A 16,353-nucleotide genomic window follows, 5' to 3' on the forward strand; every position below is an offset into this window, starting at 1 on the left:
TTACTCAGAGATTCTTTAGTTGTGATTCCTTCATTGCAGGGGGTTGGATTGGATAACCTTTGGGGTTCCTTCCAACTCTACAATTCTGTGATTCCTCACACCATAGCATTCTTGATTGAATCAATCTCAGTTTTAAATACAAAGAAGCATTATACCCCCCCCCCCAATACAACAACATCCCATTGACTGAGCTTGCTTAAAAAATAATCTTTTAAAATAGCCCCTGGCTTAACTTGCCTCTGGCTTGTGCAATAAGCAAACTCGTCCATCATGTGCTGCCTTAACCTTTCTGCTCCAGGTTTCAGCCAGATTCCAACCAGGTCTGGATAAAAGCTGCTGAGAATGAGACAGCCTGAGCAGGACACAGCAGAGGCGGCCATCTGTTGAGGACAACCATCTTGGGAATGAAGACTTGGGTGAGTGAGGACATACTTTTGCTTGTTGATTTGTAGCATACAGGTTAGAGAGTTTCCACATCTTATCTCTTTATTGGATTTGTAAGGGGCAGACATGCCGAACATTTTTGTAAAGAATATTATATATTCTGAGCCATGTGTACTTTCAGAGCTAAACTCTATGATAAACCAGTGTACATAACACTAAGCCATGGTTTATTTAGGTTGATTGTGATTTTTTTTGAATCAGTGAACCCTGTCCAACTGACAATCTGTGGTTTGTTTTCTGTCAACAAAACACAATGTGAAGCCATGGTTAGTTGTCGGCTTACAAAGCACAGCTTGTTTAAACTATGTTTTGGTGTTATGTCCAAACACACCAGTCTCGCTTAACCATGGTTTGTTTCAGCGCTACACCCCAAAGGCAAGAGCACCTGGAAAACAAATCAAGCTTTGGAGAAGCAAGCTGTGGCATGATTCCTCATGTGTGAGATAGCTCTTGGTTTGTGGAATAAACCATAACTTAGAGCTATGTGTGAACACAGTCAATGCAGCATAGTTGAAAGTGAGAGCTATTCTTGGATAGACTTGGTTCAATTACCTTCTCAGCCATAAAAACCCTTAAGTGACCATGGACCAGTCTCTGTCTCTCACATGAGCCTACCTACCAGGGTTTTAGTGATGACCAGGGTGCAATTATATACAACAGCCACAGGGCCCAACTTAAGCACTGTTTGTTTTCTATAAAGCTTCCTGTTGCCTGTACTTCCCCATTTCTAAATCCTCCAACATGGGAGTAAAAGCCATTTCCCTTTTCTTTCCAGGCCCAGACCCTCCACTATAAGGAAGGCAGAAGCAAATTTGGTAGAGATTCTCAAGGAATTCCAACCTTTATAAATCCCAATATGAACAGACCTCACCTGCACTTCCCAAACTAATGTGAGAATCAAAACCTAGCTTTCACGCTTCTCAAATGTTCTGCCACAGTTCTTTTGACCCCACCCCAGTCTCCCTATACCTTTAGAGACCTGACAAACTTGGTTTTAGGATGAAAAGTGCAAGCAGGTCTTCTTTATTACTTTTTCATGGCAATTACAGTTCTACCTGTGGCACTGCTGCAATCAAATCATGTTTGATCCTAAACTGGACATATATACCATGTATACAACTCTGAACTCATCAGGGTGGATGTCAGGGGTGGCCCTATCATTGAGCAGAGTAAGGCATTTGCCTCTGGCGGCCAATGGCAGGGAGTGTGGTGATTGGCAGGGAGGTGCTAGAGAACAGCCTTCCCTGTGATTCCTAAGCTAGCTAGCTGCCCTCAGGAAGATGCTGTCCCATCACCACTGTCAAAATAAGATTCAGCTGCCAGTCCTATAAATGTATGTGAAACGGGGGGCCATTTTGTCCTTTGCCTCAAGCAGCCAAATGCCTCGGTCTGGCCCTGGTGGATGTGAGACAAAAGGGAATGATAAATACACCCTGCAGCAATGTGAGCCAAACACTGTAAACTTATGACAAGGAAATTTCTCCTTTCAAGACCCGCATTCCACAAGCGGTCTTGGTAACTCCATGTTTTCGTCATGCAACAATACCTCTTGATTTCTTCTTAGGTGAAGAAGATGGGGCGTTTGGCCTATGTTAGCCTATGTTTGCTTGGCTTCTTCACGAGAGGTGAGTCCTTATTGAGTTATAGTACCATTCTCTGTCCTATAGGGTGCATTCAGACTTGGGGAATGTTGCTCACTCAAAATGCAGAAATGTACAGCTAGGGAAACATCGGGGAAATGAAATAAACTGCCATGCTATTGCAGCCAAAGACTGTTCTAGGGCGGCCAAATAAAGCGCGACAAACTTCAGGAATAATGTTTGAAAACTGAATATACTGACATATCTCACCCTGGAGAGTCAGTTTAACCTGCCTAGCAATTTCTAAAAGCTTTAGGAGACCAGTTGGAGATGAACCCACTAATACATTAAAACAGGGGCCACCAACCTAGTGCCTACAGGTGTTAATGTGCACAGAAGAACTTCCTATGGCATCCATGAAAAGTGCCAGGAAATATTCGGATAAAAATGCACAAGATGGGGTGAAGTGGAGTACACCCGCACCATTTTGTGTTCCTGTTTCTTGTTTTGTACTTTTACACGTGGCAGACACATCAACACAGATGACGTTTTGTGTTATGCCACACCCTATAGCTGCCATCTGTAGTACACCACAGCCGCCATTCCGGGTTACACTCCCCACATGCTGTTTTATGTTGTGCCATATCCTCCACGACAGGCTTTTTGAGTTACACCACAATCTGGAGCAGCCATTTTGTGTTGCGCTACACTCTCACAGCTGGCATTTTGTTTTAGGTCACACAACCCACAGTGGCCATTTTGTTACGGGCACCAAAATGTTGACTACCCCTGCGTTATAACATGCAACTCTCCAACTAGTTTATCTGTGATGACTTTGTTCTTCATCTCTTTCACAATCCCCCCACCCCCCCACCCCACATTGACAAGCCACTGAAGCGGATCGCTGCCCCAGGGGATGGCTGCAGTACCAGGGCAACTGTTATGGGTTTTTCCACAACAAGTTGAGCTGGCATGAAGCTGAGGTAAGACTCACCATCCATTAACAGGTTGCAGAGAATGTCCAGTTGAATGATGAAGTTCTTGTGCGTTTGCCCCTTCTCCAGATTGAGTGTCAGAGTTACGGTCGTGGGACCCACCTCGCATCCATTCTTGCGAGGGCAGAAACTCTGATGGTATCCAAACATATCTCCATTGACAAGAAAGAAACAGGGGTTGACGTTTGGATTGGACTCCATGATACTCACCAAGTAAGCATTTAGCCTCCTGAGCTTATTGATCCATCAATCATAGAACCATAGAATGATAGAGTTGGAAGGGACCCTGAGGATCATCTAGTCCATCTCCTTGCAATGCAGGAAATAATGCAGCTGACCCATACAGGGATTGAACCTGCAACCTTGGCGTTATCAGCACAACACTCTAGCCAACTGAGCTACCCTGTTCCTTCCTGCTGAAGGAACACAACACTTGCAATTTCTGAGGAGAACTGGCCTGATCCATGGATCAGAAGTTAGATGATGATGATGATGATGATGATAATAATAATAATAATAATAATAATAATAATAATAATAATAATAATTTATTTATTTATACCCCGCCCATCTGACTGGGTTTCCCCAGCCACTCTGGGCAGCTCCCAACCGAATATTAAAAACACAATAAAGCATTAGACTTTAAAAACTTCCCTAAACAGGGCTGCCTCCAGATGTCTTCTAAAAGTCAGATAGTTGCTTATTGCCTTGACATCTGATGGGGGGGGGGTGTTCCACAGGGCAGGCACCACTACCAAGAAAGCCCTCTGCCTGGTTCCCTGTAACCTCACTTCTTGCAGTGAGAGAACCACCAGAAGGCCTTTGGCGCTGGACCTCAGTGTCCGGGATGAACGATGGGGATGGAGAAGCTCCTTCAGGTATACCAGGCCGAGGCTGTTTAGGGCTTTAAAGGTCAGCACCAACACTTTGAATTGTGCTTGGAAACATACTGGGAGCCAATGCAGATCTCTCAGGACCAGTGTTATATGGTCTTGGCGGCCACTCCCAGTCACCAGTCTAGATGCCACATTCTGGATTAATTGCAGTTTCCAGGTCACCTTCAAAGGTAGCCCCACGTAGAGCGTGTTGCAGTAGTCCAAGCGGGAGATAACTAGAGCATGTACCACTATGGTGAGACAGTCCGCGGGCAGGTAGGGTCTCAGCTTGTGTACCAGATGGAGCTGGTAGACATTTGCCCTGGACACAGAACTGACCTGCGCCTCCATGGACAGCTGTGAGTCCAAAATGACTCCCATACTGCGCACCTGGTCCTTCAGAGGCACAGTTACCCCATTCAGGACCAGGGAGTCCTCCACACTCGCCCACCCCCTGTCTCCCCAAAATAGTACTTCTGTCTTGTCAAGATTCAACCTCAATCCGTTAGCGGCCATCCATCCACATTATCTGTTGGCTGCCATATGTCCTGAATGTTCTGACACAATCTTGGGATCAAAAGTTGATATCAAACTGTTTAAAAATGCATATTTTGAGATGAAATATATTTCTATTTTTTAAAAAATAGGATTTATATGCCACTAAGTGGGCAATCCTATGGGATGAGCAGTTAAGGATGCAGCAGATAATAGTGAGCCATACAGACTTATGGTCTAACTCAGTGTAAGGCGGCTTCCTGTGTTTCCGTGTTGAGAGCTGTCCCCCCCGTGAGAAACAGAATGCTGAGCGTGATGTCACTTTTCTCCAGACCAATCAGGGCTCTTGTTATCTCCCGTGTCATTGCAGAATGGGAACTGGAGGTGGTCCGATGAGTCCTCCTACAACTACAAGAACTGGATGCGAGGGGAGCCCAACAATCTTTGGAATTCCGAGTACTGTGTGGCTTTGAGGGCTTCCACAGGTGGGCATGTTACAGTCCTCCCACTGATGGGTAGTTGTGTAGCCTTGAGGTATATGGCAACGGTGACGACTCTCTCCGCCTTGGGTGAGACGTAAATAGAACAGAAAAGATTGGGCTGATTCAAATACAGTGGTACCTCGGGTTAAGAACTTAATTCGTTCTGGAGGTCTGTTCTTAACCTGAAACTGTTCTTAACCTGAAGACCACTTTAGCTAATGGGGCCTCCTGCTGCTGCTGTGCCGCCACCGTACAATTTCTGTGCTCATCTTGAAGCAAAGTTCTTAACCTGAGGTAATATTTCTGGATTAGCAGAGTCTGTAACCTGGAGCGTATGTAACTTGAAGTGTATGTAAACCGAGGTACCACTGTAAAGGAGGGGGGCAAACAGTGGGAGCCTCCCTTGTGGGAAGGGTCACTTTGGTTGATGGTATTTAAGCAGAGGCTAGCCCGAGTTCTGTCAAGGATGCTGCAGATTTTTGCACCGAAGAGGAGAATTGAAGTACAGTAGACGACACCTAAGTTCCATTAAGTGCTAAAATTCTATGATTTTATGAAATATTCACCCTCCTTTATCTTATGATCACATTTTTAGATTTTTTTTGGGGGGTGTGCATGATTTTTCAGCTCTCTCTCTCACACACATATTTGTAGAGGTCTCTTGCAAAGCATGCACCTCAACCCCAAACACACATTCAAGTCTCTGGTGTCCTCCCATATATGTGTGGTATTCAGGCAGGTAAATACACTTGGATCCATTAAGTTCTAAAGATCTACGCCGAGTGGAACTTAACTGGATGCAACTCAGAATGCTGGCTTGGATCAGCTGTGGGGAACTTGCAACCTTCCTGATCGTGTTGGACTACAACTCCCATCATCCCTGACCATTGCCCATCCTGAGGTTGATGGGATTTGGAGCAGAACAACATCCTGAGGGCCACAGCTTTGGGTTAGACCGATGGTTGGATCCAGCACAAAGCAGTACAAAGTAAATACATAGCTCTTTACTCTGCCTTTTGAAACATGAGATGTATATTTTTAGGAACCACCTTGTTTCTGTGATTGTGAGTTGTTTTAAACTGTTTCTAACATTGTGCTTTAATGGCACTTTATGGTAAAAGGCAGGCAAATCCTCACCCTCATTTGCTTATGAGCTAATCAGACTATACCATGTCGTTATCTTCTAAAACATGCCAGGGAATTTTCAAAATGAGTTTGTTAGAGCAAAACAAATAGATTCATGGAAAGTTGTAAATTTCAGAAATTGCCCCCTGAATTAGGCAGGACCCCCACAAATATCCAGGGACTATAGCTGACAGATTCCTGGCCCATCCCTGGTGCCATAACAAACATAGATATATGTTGATAAAAAGAACAACTGTACCTTGAGATACTTTGAAAATGCTTGAAATGGAGAATGGATAAGAATGGACCTTGGATTCTCTTTTTCCATTGCAGAGTACAAGAGATGGATTGATGCTGTTTGCAAGAAACATAAAGCCTACATCTGCAAACACGAGCTCTAGAAGAAGGGAGACTGTCAGTCTAGGGAAGGTTGGGTTAGATGGATCAAAGCACATCTCCTTGGAATCAAGGGAGTCAGAAGATGATCCAGCAATGTTACCACCTCTACGGTTCATCCTTTGTTATGCCAAGAAGATCTTCCTTCAAAAGATGACATCTATCTACTCACTCTCAGCCCTTATCCAGCACTGGTCTCTGAAATGCTGTTGTGATCACCTCTGTTGCTTACGCTCTTGGCTCCAGGCAGTGCAAGGACATTAAAGGGAATAACCTGTTTCTCATGGGTGTTTATAATGAGAGAATACTTGACCTGTTTTTTCTTTGGTTCATTTTAAGGGTATCAGGTTATGTGACCCTCAGTCTTGTTTCTAACACAGAACACAATATGAAACTTCCCAACTCTAGAAGTTGCAAGAAGGCAGATGTTGACCCAAAACAGAAACACAATAGGGGAAAGCCCCACACTAGCAATTAGCAGACCCCTTGGGGAACGGATTTTCTCCAAACAGAGCAGTTATAACTTATTACATCTCAGGTGGAATCTACACACATATTAAAAACGCTGTGAAAATGCTTTTTGAAAAAAAGTTTTGAAAAAGGCATTGACTTTGGCATAGCTCACTGTTGCCTTCTAGTGTCATATTTTATATTGCACTTCACAACACATTTAAAACGTTTTCTTTGCAGCTGTATAGCTGAGAGTTAGTGAGACCAAGCTTGCTTACTCAGAATACAGGAACTCACACTCTGCATCTCACATACACAATATGACCAACTTTAAGTATACCTGCAGAAACATGTGAAGTCACACACACACACACACACACACACACACACACACGTAACATCTCATCCACTCTATGATGCAACCTTAGTTCCCACTGCCATTACTACCAGGTCCATCATTTTGACCGCAGTGGTCTCATCAAGTTCTTGCCAGGAGCACATAATAGCTGCTGCAGTACAGGTAAGATAAGAGTGTTGTGACAATGTACTGACCCTTCAGCCAGATGTCACAAGATTTCTATTGCCCCTGGTGTTAAATTCTGTAGTCAGACCTGCTTGACCATCCCAATATCACACAGCTAGTCATTCTGGAAATGGCCTTGCATGCCCCAGGTCCCAATGTTCAGTCAGCAGCATCTCAGGTACACAGGATCAAAGTAATGCTGAGAGGTTGGAGACTTGTTAGTTAGCATAGATCAGCCTTTCCCAGATATTCCTATGGGATAACTCAATGGATAGCTGCTTCCTGATCTGCTCTTGCAGAGAGTGTTACATAGGAAGCTGCCTTACAGAAAGTCAGACCATTGGTCTATGTGGCTCAGAATTGCCTACTGTGGCTGGCACTGCAGTGGTACTGTCACATTGTAAGATCAAGCCTGGACTGCCTTGTAAAATCTCTGCTTGAACGGCTAAGTTCAGAGTGGAAAATTTTGCTGGAGATCTGTCATGCACGTGTGTGTGTGTGTCCTTTCTCTTCAACATGTCATTTCATATTAGGGATCATTAGGAAAGGATTGGGATCAACCAACAACAGACCTTCCCAAATCTCTCAGATCTTAGGGAGTTTGAGATGAGTGGCCCTCAGTATGGAAACAATTAAGTTTCCGCAGGTCTTTCTCTGGGCAATCTCGAATCTCTTCAGCAGGGGAGTTAGAGCAAGATCTCTACATGTTTGGCAACAGATTGGCCAGGGTTTCTGACTCCCCATTAACAATGAGAGCAACTCATATTAAGGGTTGGTTCTGGGGTCAACATGTAAATGCAGAAACGCCAGGAACCCTATGCCCTTTTAAAATGTGGGGTTTTTTTTTGGGGGGGGGGTTATTGGGCTGTTGTTTTTATTTTGGTTATATATTTTGTGGTTTTATATTTTGATTTTGTCCTGTGAACTGCCCTGAGACTTCTGGGTGTAAGACGGTATATAAATTCAGTAAATAATAATAAGAACTTAAAATAAAACTGTCATTCTATAACACCACACACCTTCCCATCCAGCCCAAATTGTCCAGTCCAAGAGTAGGTGTTGGCGCAGCAGGAGGGTTGAGTACCTTGCTGTACAATAATAAGCATGTTGATGTTTTTGATGTAAAATGCTTAAAATAATAATAATAATAATAATAATAATAATAATAATAATAATAATAATGTGCAAAAGAAAGCCTATGTGCAAAAGGGCCATAGCTCAGTAGCAGAGCACCTGCTTTGCATGCAGAAGGTTCCAGGTTCAATCCCTGGCATCTTCATGTAGAACCAGGAATGTGCCCTGTCTGAATAACCCTGGAGAGCTGCTATCATTCAGTATGAGCAATGCTGAGCTTGATGGACCAATGGTCAAACTCAGTATAAACCAGCTTCCTATGCACTTCTTATCTGACCATCCTAGAGCAGGTTAAGTCAACTGAGAAGGACAAAAACACACTAGAAAATATATGCATAAAAGAGAGTTTATTAAGATCACCATGTGCTGCATGCACAGAAAAATGCCAAAGAGAGAGATCAAAGAGGTTGCTCTTCAGAGATGGGATGAATGGGAGAGATGGTCTTTCACTCTGAGGGATGGGAGAGGGGTTAATGCGATCAGAGAGAAATCCACCAAGCCAGCGTCCAAACAGGCACGGTTTGGGAACCACAGTCTTCTTTACAGTTCATGCTTGCAGATGTAGGCATTGAGTTTCTTGCACGGAGCGTCATTCCACTCCTTAAAACCTAAAATGCAAAAAGACATAACAAAAAATTACTACTTCTTGCTCCAGTGAGTGTGGTCATCATTGATAGCCTCATCCTCCATAAATTTGCCCAATCTTCTTTTAAAGTCACCCAAGATTCTGGCAATCACTGCCTTTTTGGGGGGTGAATTCCATAGTTTAACCATGTTCTCTCCTTTTGTCTGTCCTCGATCTTCCAACATCCAGCTTCATTAAAGGAGGACTCAAAATGTTAAGGGCTTTAATACCTGGGCCGTCCAATGAAGCTGGATGTTGGAAGATTGAGGACAAGACAAAAGGAGGTACTCTCCATCAGGAAAATGTGCAAATGCTTTGCTTACCTGTGCTTAGTCTCAGCTCCACACAATGTTCAGCATTGCGGTAGTTGTCTGGCTGGTGTTTCATCCAGGCCTTATAGTTGTAGGTGGATTCATCAGCCCATCTCCATCTCCTGGTCTGTAGAAATGAGACAGAACAGATCGTGCGATGAAGGGAATAAAGGGCCCAGAAAGAGGAATGGCACCAATGCAAAATGAACTGGAAAGGTTGTCCAATGGGGAGCTGTTACCAGCTGTGACGCAGACAGTAGAGGAGGACACCCATAGAAAATAATGGAGAAACAGCATGTGGGGTTAAATTTGGGAGATGGCTGAGGTAAGAGTGGAACGGTATTGCTAAGGAGCCACTGCTCAGTTATGATAACCAGAAATGGAGCCCTATTCTATTTCTTGGTCTGCAGGAAGGAGACAGAACAGATCATGAGATAAAGGAAGTGTGAGGAGCCCAACACACAGATGATTTGGAGAGGCTGGCCTGTGGGGAGCTAATGTCAGCCACGATAGAGAAGAGAAGGACTCTCATGGAAAATAACAAAGTGGTGTATGAATGATTCTGTCTGGGAGATCATTGGGATAAGGACGGGATGGAATTGCTATAGAGTCACTACTCAGTATTGATGATAGCCAGGGATGAAGCACATGAGAGAAGCTCACCTGACGGACATCGTGGAGCCCAATCCAGACGTTGCTTATTTCTTGCTGGTAAGTGGAGATGTGCTCAGCCACCAAGAGAGTCTCTGCTTTGGTGAGGACAGAGGCGAGGTGGGCCCCACGGCCATAGCTCTGGCACTCAATCTGAGGACGGAGAAGAAGCAGGGAAGTTTTTTCCCCAATGGTCATATCCGACCATCAAGATTGGTGCTGTCCCTTCTGACTGTTACCTAGCCTTCTAGGTGCCCAAGGAGACATATCACCAGAACATGAACAACTGTGGAGACTGAGATGCTGGCCAGATGCTGCCTCAAGGCAACTCACATTGACAGCCTTACTTATGGGAATCTGATGAGAAACCCATAATAAGGTAGGGAACCCCTTTCAGCCTGAGGACCCCATTCCCTTCTGGGCAACCCAGGGATGAAGGAAGGAGAACTGGCACCTGGTGTGGGGGGTGGGGGCAAACCGCATGTGCATGCACCGTATGTACTGCACATGTGTATGCACAGTATGTACAACAGCGGGATACTCTGCTCACGGCTGCTGTACACATGGTGGTGGAGGGTGCAACCGTGAGCGGAGGATCCTCTGTACGTGGCTGCGGCAATGCGATGGCGGCGGGGCGAGTCCCCCATGGTGTGCCTTCTTGTCACCCCCCTCAGAGGTGGCACCCAGAGCAGAATGCCCCCCCTTCCTCCGCCACTGGGGCAACCTCTTGCTAATGGTGAGCAGGACCACAGGCAAAAGTGGGCAGAATAATGAATGTAAATGATGCCTTTGTACCGAAGGCTAGTTTCCACTCACCCTTCTATCCCCTATCCAAGAAGCAACCTTGGAGTTCAAGGACACATTCCAGTCCAGCGAAACACTCAGGGAAGAGGGTGTGTGACTGGGGAGGAGATGTGGACTAGAGAGATCCCCGAGGGCCCGATGAAATGGGCTAGATTTAGTCTCCTGGCCTGTGTTTCACCACCCCTGCACTGTAGCATCCCCACGTTGACAACAAGAATCCCTTCTTACCTCAGCCTCTTGCCAGCTCAATTTATTATCAAAATACGCATAGCAGTTGCCCTGGTTTTGCAGCCACTCCCTGGCGCAGGTGTCAGCCTCAGCTGTATGGAGAGAGGATGGGGGGGGGGGGAGAGATGCCCCAAGAAGGCAGAGCAGTGAGAAGACATGTCTTTAATGTGCTCTCTGAAATCCCACTTCCGTCTACACCGTACGTGTTATTTATTTATTTATTAAAAACATTTCTGCCCTGTCCTATTATGCAAAATTTATGTGTGGCTATGTCTGCTCAGGAGTAGGCAGCCCTGCCTTCCTTTCTAAACAGGAAGCTGGCATCCCTAGCCAGATGCAGGTCTATTCATGAACAAACAGACTTCTTAACCTTTCAAGAAACCCACAGGTGGCATTTTGGGACAAGGAGGGATACCTCCTGGGTTTGCTGGAGAGGACACAAATAATTGCACGTAGAAATCTGCCTTATAATGAGTCAGGCCATTGGTATCTATTGCAGACCAGTATTGACTACTCCATGGATGGGGGACTTGTGGCCTTAGACTCCAGATCCCATCAGCCCTAGACACCGGCTGCTGCCCCTAAGTTACATTGGTAGCAACTCTCTTGGGTTTCCATGGCTACTAGCCAGGATGGCTATGTTCTGCCTACACAACTGGAGGCAGTAATGCTTCTGAACACTAGTTGCTGGAAACCACGGGAGGGGAGAGTGCCATGGTCATCATGAGAACAGGAAGCTGGACTAGATAGGCTTTTGGCTTGATCTAGCAGCCTCTTCTTATGCTCTTATGTCTTTCTCATCCTTTGTTATCCAATCATTTTAATGGGATTTGCCAGGAATTCCACCTGGGACTTTTCTGCATGAAAATAACGTGCACTAAAATATCCCATAGAAGTGAATGGATTCACCACTCTGGATCTCCACTCAAACTCCATTGAGAAAGGATAGATAAATATAAAAGCAATGAATTATGGTGTAATTTAAAACACCCTTCTGCTTTGTTCTAGTATGTTTTGCTGGCCTACCATCCTTTGAAAAAAATAACACGCACTTTAGTTTTAATTACTGCTCAACCCGATAATGATTTCTGGGTAAGTCTCAGACATTCATAAAATTGCTCACCTTCCTGGAAAGGACTGGAAATTAGGATTCCAAGAAGGCAAAGACTGAAGTAGGTGAAGAGTCCCATCTTCTGGTTGACCTTTGAGGGAGATGAATGTACAGCACGGTAAAATCAAAGCTACATTCATTGGTTGCCATACATACAATGGGAGGGAGGGAAGGAGGAAGGAAGGATTGCAATTCTCCTTTATTTGAACTTCCAAGAACTGGGAAGGTTAGAGAAAGAAGGGAGAAGCTGAAATTTCGAATAGTTGTCAGTGTTATGAAAGGGTATATTGACATTGATTTAAAGTGAGCTTCATCAGCTTCAGGAATATTTTGTGATTTTTTATTTTTTTTAGATGCTCATGAAAATTCATTACATTTTAGTGCAAATTTCTGTTAAGAAACACCACTTTGTATGCAGTTTTGAGTGATGTACACATTTTTCCAAGCAATTTCCCCATATATAATTCATTTTTGGAACCACTATTTGGTTGGAGAACTGTATCATAAAATTCAGACAAGTTTGAATTTCGAAAGGAGAGCTGTGTTTCAGTTTGCATATTTTTTCCGGAAAGTGAGAATCTGATATATTTGCCTTTAAATCCATTTTCACTCCCATCCCTATATACACCCCCTGGTGGTTTTCAGTCTACCTGTTAACTGGAAATCAAATTTCGATCTGCACACAAATGAGTCCATGCAGGTTTTCTGTTCAGCTTTTGTGCCAATTTTCTTCTCTGTCTGATCTTCTTTTTCTGTCTGATTTGTGAACTTAGGGCTCATCTGCACTTACTCCATGCTTTCTAGGCAAAGGTTCAGGTTTTCCAAGTCTGTGTCTGAGCAGGGTTTTTTATTTTTATTTTTTCCCCCTCACAGGGTTTTCCATGGGAAAAACCAAAGTTTTACCTCTGAATTGGAGCAAATGGCAGTCTGTGGAAAAGCCAATTGCTGTTTGCTCTGACTAAATGGTAAAATGTGAGCTTTCCCAGGGAAAGCTCTGGGATTAAAAAAAACAAAACAAAACCCTGATCAGACACAGATTTGGAAAGCCCAGTTCTGTGCCTAGAAACACAGCATAAAAGGAAGCATGGATGAGCCTTTATCTGCTTAGTGACAGAATTATACATTGTTGTTTTCTATCAGTCAGTGGAGACTGATCCATTAGGGCAGTGATAACCAAACTTGGCCCGCCAGCTGTTTTGGGACTACAATTCCCATCATCCCTGACCACTGGTTCTGTTAGCTAGGGATGATGGGAGTTGTAGTCCCAAAACAGTGGAGGGACAAGTTTGGCCACCACTGCATTAGGGCAAATAGGAACTGCCCCACCAACCTCAGCCTGCCCTCAGCCAATCCTCATTTTCCTGCTTTCCTATTTACAACCAACCAGTGAGTGGCTCTGCCTGCCATTGGCTGTGGCTCCATCAACTGTTGGCCTCCCTGCCTTTGGCCCTATCAGTTCTAGTGGGCACCAGCCACCCTCACCACAAGTCCTTGTTCTTCACGAACCTTTCAACCATCTCCCTCACGGCCTTTGAAAAAATCCCTTCACCAAGACTCGTAGATCACTTCCACAAGCTCTTACCTTGCGATGCTGTTCTTCTGGGTGGACCAGTGTGGTTGTCAGCTGAGCCAGGTGCCTCCCTGATGGTCTCACCTAGTCTGGGCGGCTGTTATATAGACCCCAGGCAGAGGTGGTGCAATACCAAGATGAGCAGAATGCTGCAAGGAAATCCTGGTCTGATGCCTTCAGTTTTGCATAATTTAAGGCCAAATCAGTGGAATGTAGCTTGCATCAACCTCTCTTTCAACTTGGTAGGGAAAAGCATAGTGAGGGAGGGGGGGGGAGAGTTTTGAATCCATTTCCTTCTGAAGAGGAACAGGAACCACATACTTAACCAACCATGGAAATACTGGTCCGATGTCTTCAGTCTTGCATAATCCAGGGCTGAATCGGTGGAATGCGGCTTGTATCACTAGCATTGAGCATTGCAAAAAGGGCATCATGATACCCTTTAGTTATCTATAAATTTGTTACATATGATCAAAAATAAATATTTAGGTGTAGAAAGGCATATGGTGTTGGGGAGGCTTTTAAAAAAGCGATATTATTAACTAGGAGAGTAGGAAAAGCATTTATGAAAATGATTATCAGATATGAAGAAACCTGCTCATTTTTCTTCTATGGGATTAAATTCCAGAGAGTGACTTTCTTCTAGCCCAGAGCTTCAGCATCTGACCCTCCCCAACCCAGTTTTTCTATGAAATTATTGCTTAGTATTCCTGTCCCCTAAGTAGTCATCCTCAGCCAGACCACAGGGGCTTGGATGGCGTACCTAAAGCTTGGGCAGGTGAGGATAACTACTTGAAAATGATTTACAGATGGTATTGAACTCCGAGTAGGCTTGCTAAGATGTATAAGACTGAATCAGATAAGTGCTGGAGATGCAAGGAGGTTGAGGGAACATTCTTTCACATGTGGTGGACCTGTAAAAGCATAAAAGATGATAGGGAAATAATCCATAATGAATTGGGAAAAAAAATCTTTAAAAGTACTTCCCCCAAAACACCAGAGTCCTTTTTGTTGGGGATAATTCAGATGGAAAGTCCCAGGTGTCAAAAAAGATTATATATGTATGACACAACTGCAGCCTGTGTTTTATTAGCCCCAAAATGGAAACGAGTGAGGTCCCAACTAAAGAAGAATGGCGACTTAAGCTGATGGAATATGCGCAGCTTGCAGATTTAACTTCTAGAATGAGAGAACAAGAAGAACATACATTTAGAGAAGATTGGAAAATGTTTATTGAATATATGGGGGAAAATTGTGTACACTTGAAAACGCTGGAAGCATTAAGATAAATTCAAAAGTGTAAATAAGTTTTGATGGATGTAATAATGGAATACTGAATGGTTTAGTTTATGTAAAATATACAGGGATTTATGATATGCAAAATGAACCATGGAAAGAGAAGAAGGGAAGTCATATATATATATATATATATATGCATGCTTGGGCAGGTGCATATGGATGTCAGCTCTAGACAAATCTCACAGTTGTGAAGATGTGTTACAAACCCAAACAGACTGAATTCCATGTGTGGCAGTTAGCATGTACACAATGGGTTCAGCTTGTGAGAAGACAGCTGGACAGTCTACACCTGCAACGACTCGGCTACCATAGACACAAACCTTCGCATGAATTAGCCTGGGAGTGCCTTCAAAGAACACTTGTGACATAGAGCCCAGTTCAAATCAAAAACCAATCAAACCTGTGAGCATCAGTTCACCAAAGACCATTCAGTGAGGCAGCTTTCATTATGCATCCACTCTTTCCCCAAGCTGGCCAGCGGCTGCGGATGCATTGTAACAGTCGCACTATGGTGTGACCAGAGGCTACAGACACAAAACACTCGTACGCAGCTACCCCATGTTGAGAAACAATGGCAAAGACAAGATCAACCTGAGTGATGGTTTGTGAAACCTCTCCACTGTAGGAGGCATCAAAGGAAAACCCTGAGGCCTATAGATTTCCTTATGGCCTGAAAAGGACAGCTGAAAGGTCTATGTATGCAAGGATATTTCAGATTTTTGACAGTTCAGCCATAAGCCTTTCTTCCTTAAGTCTTTCTTGCGAAATCTCACTTCTGCTTCGATCAGTGCACTATAGGGTGAGAACGGTAGTTTGGCTGATGACGGGCATGAGCAATAATATCAGCTGCAAATAAAAACCTGGGTCTCAGCATATGTCCTTGCATTAATTTTTAAATTATTTTTTTTAGTAAAGTGTAGAAGAATACATGACCAAAAGATGCTCCAACAATAATTTGTTGATATGTATAGACTGATGTCACAAAGTTAAGCTAAGTAGATATATAAGATTGAATGTTTAATTATTAAGATACAAAATTACAATCTCAATAATAAAGTTACAAAATAAGAAGAAGGAAGTCAAGCACGGGTGGAGGGAAGACACAGGGCAAGAAATAAGAAATGGATAATGAAATGTGAAAATGTGAATTTATGAATATAATGTATATGTATCATTATGTAAAGATTTCATATATGTATTGCAACATTAAAAATAAATAAATAAATAAATGGCCACCATGTTGTTGATTCAGTCT

At 43.8% G+C, this 16,353-nt stretch overlaps 2 protein-coding genes across 2 annotated transcripts; one reads left to right on the top strand and one right to left on the bottom strand.

The window, feature by feature from the left end:
- Nucleotides 1–2,017: 2,017 nt before the first annotated feature.
- Nucleotides 2,018–6,584, top strand: LOC114583283 (C-type lectin-like). The gene is made up of 5 exons (XM_028704617.2): nt 2,018–2,069; nt 2,913–3,007; nt 3,089–3,232; nt 4,760–4,874; nt 6,330–6,584. The coding sequence occupies exons 1-5, from the start codon at nt 2,018–2,020 to the stop codon at nt 6,395–6,397; spliced, it is 474 nt and encodes a 157-aa protein (XP_028560450.2). The 3' UTR covers nt 6,398–6,584.
- A 2,245-nt stretch (nt 6,585–8,829) lies between these two features.
- Nucleotides 8,830–13,969, bottom strand: LOC114590255 (C-type lectin BfL-2-like). Its single transcript, XM_028716582.2, has 6 exons — nt 13,812–13,969; nt 12,242–12,320; nt 11,119–11,210; nt 10,099–10,239; nt 9,448–9,562; nt 8,830–9,107 (listed from the first exon to the last, which is right to left on the bottom strand). The coding sequence occupies exons 2-6, from the start codon at nt 12,306–12,308 to the stop codon at nt 9,040–9,042; spliced, it is 483 nt and encodes a 160-aa protein (XP_028572415.1). The 5' UTR covers nt 12,309–12,320; nt 13,812–13,969; the 3' UTR covers nt 8,830–9,039.
- Between the last annotated feature and the right edge of the window lie 2,384 nt (nt 13,970–16,353).

Source organism: Podarcis muralis, chromosome 13 (genome assembly GCF_964188315.1).
Source record: "Podarcis muralis chromosome 13, rPodMur119.hap1.1, whole genome shotgun sequence".
In the NCBI taxonomy this organism is placed as follows: Eukaryota; Metazoa; Chordata; class Lepidosauria; order Squamata; family Lacertidae; genus Podarcis; species Podarcis muralis.

Bases quoted from the DNA above. Each gene is read 5' to 3' on its own strand.
- LOC114583283 (XM_028704617.2), top strand. From the start codon at position 2,018: ATGGGGCGTTTGGCCTATGTTAGCCTATGTTTGCTTGGCTTCTTCACG. The intron at 2,070-2,912 runs GTGAGTCCTTAT...CACATTGACAAG, and splicing joins GCTTGGCTTCTTCACGAGAG to CCACTGAAGCGGATCGCTGC. The intron at 3,233-4,759 runs GTAAGCATTTAG...GTGTCATTGCAG, and splicing joins GACTCCATGATACTCACCAA to AATGGGAACTGGAGGTGGTC.
- LOC114590255 (XM_028716582.2), bottom strand. From the start codon at position 12,308: ATGGGACTCTTCACCTACTTCAGTCTTTGCCTTCTTGGAATCCTAATT. The intron at 11,211-12,241 runs GTGAGCAATTTT...CTCTCCATACAG, and splicing joins TTCCAGTCCTTTCCAGGAAG to CTGAGGCTGACACCTGCGCC. The intron at 9,108-9,447 runs GTAAGCAAAGCA...TTTGCATTTTAG, and splicing joins GGAGCTGAGACTAAGCACAG to GTTTTAAGGAGTGGAATGAC.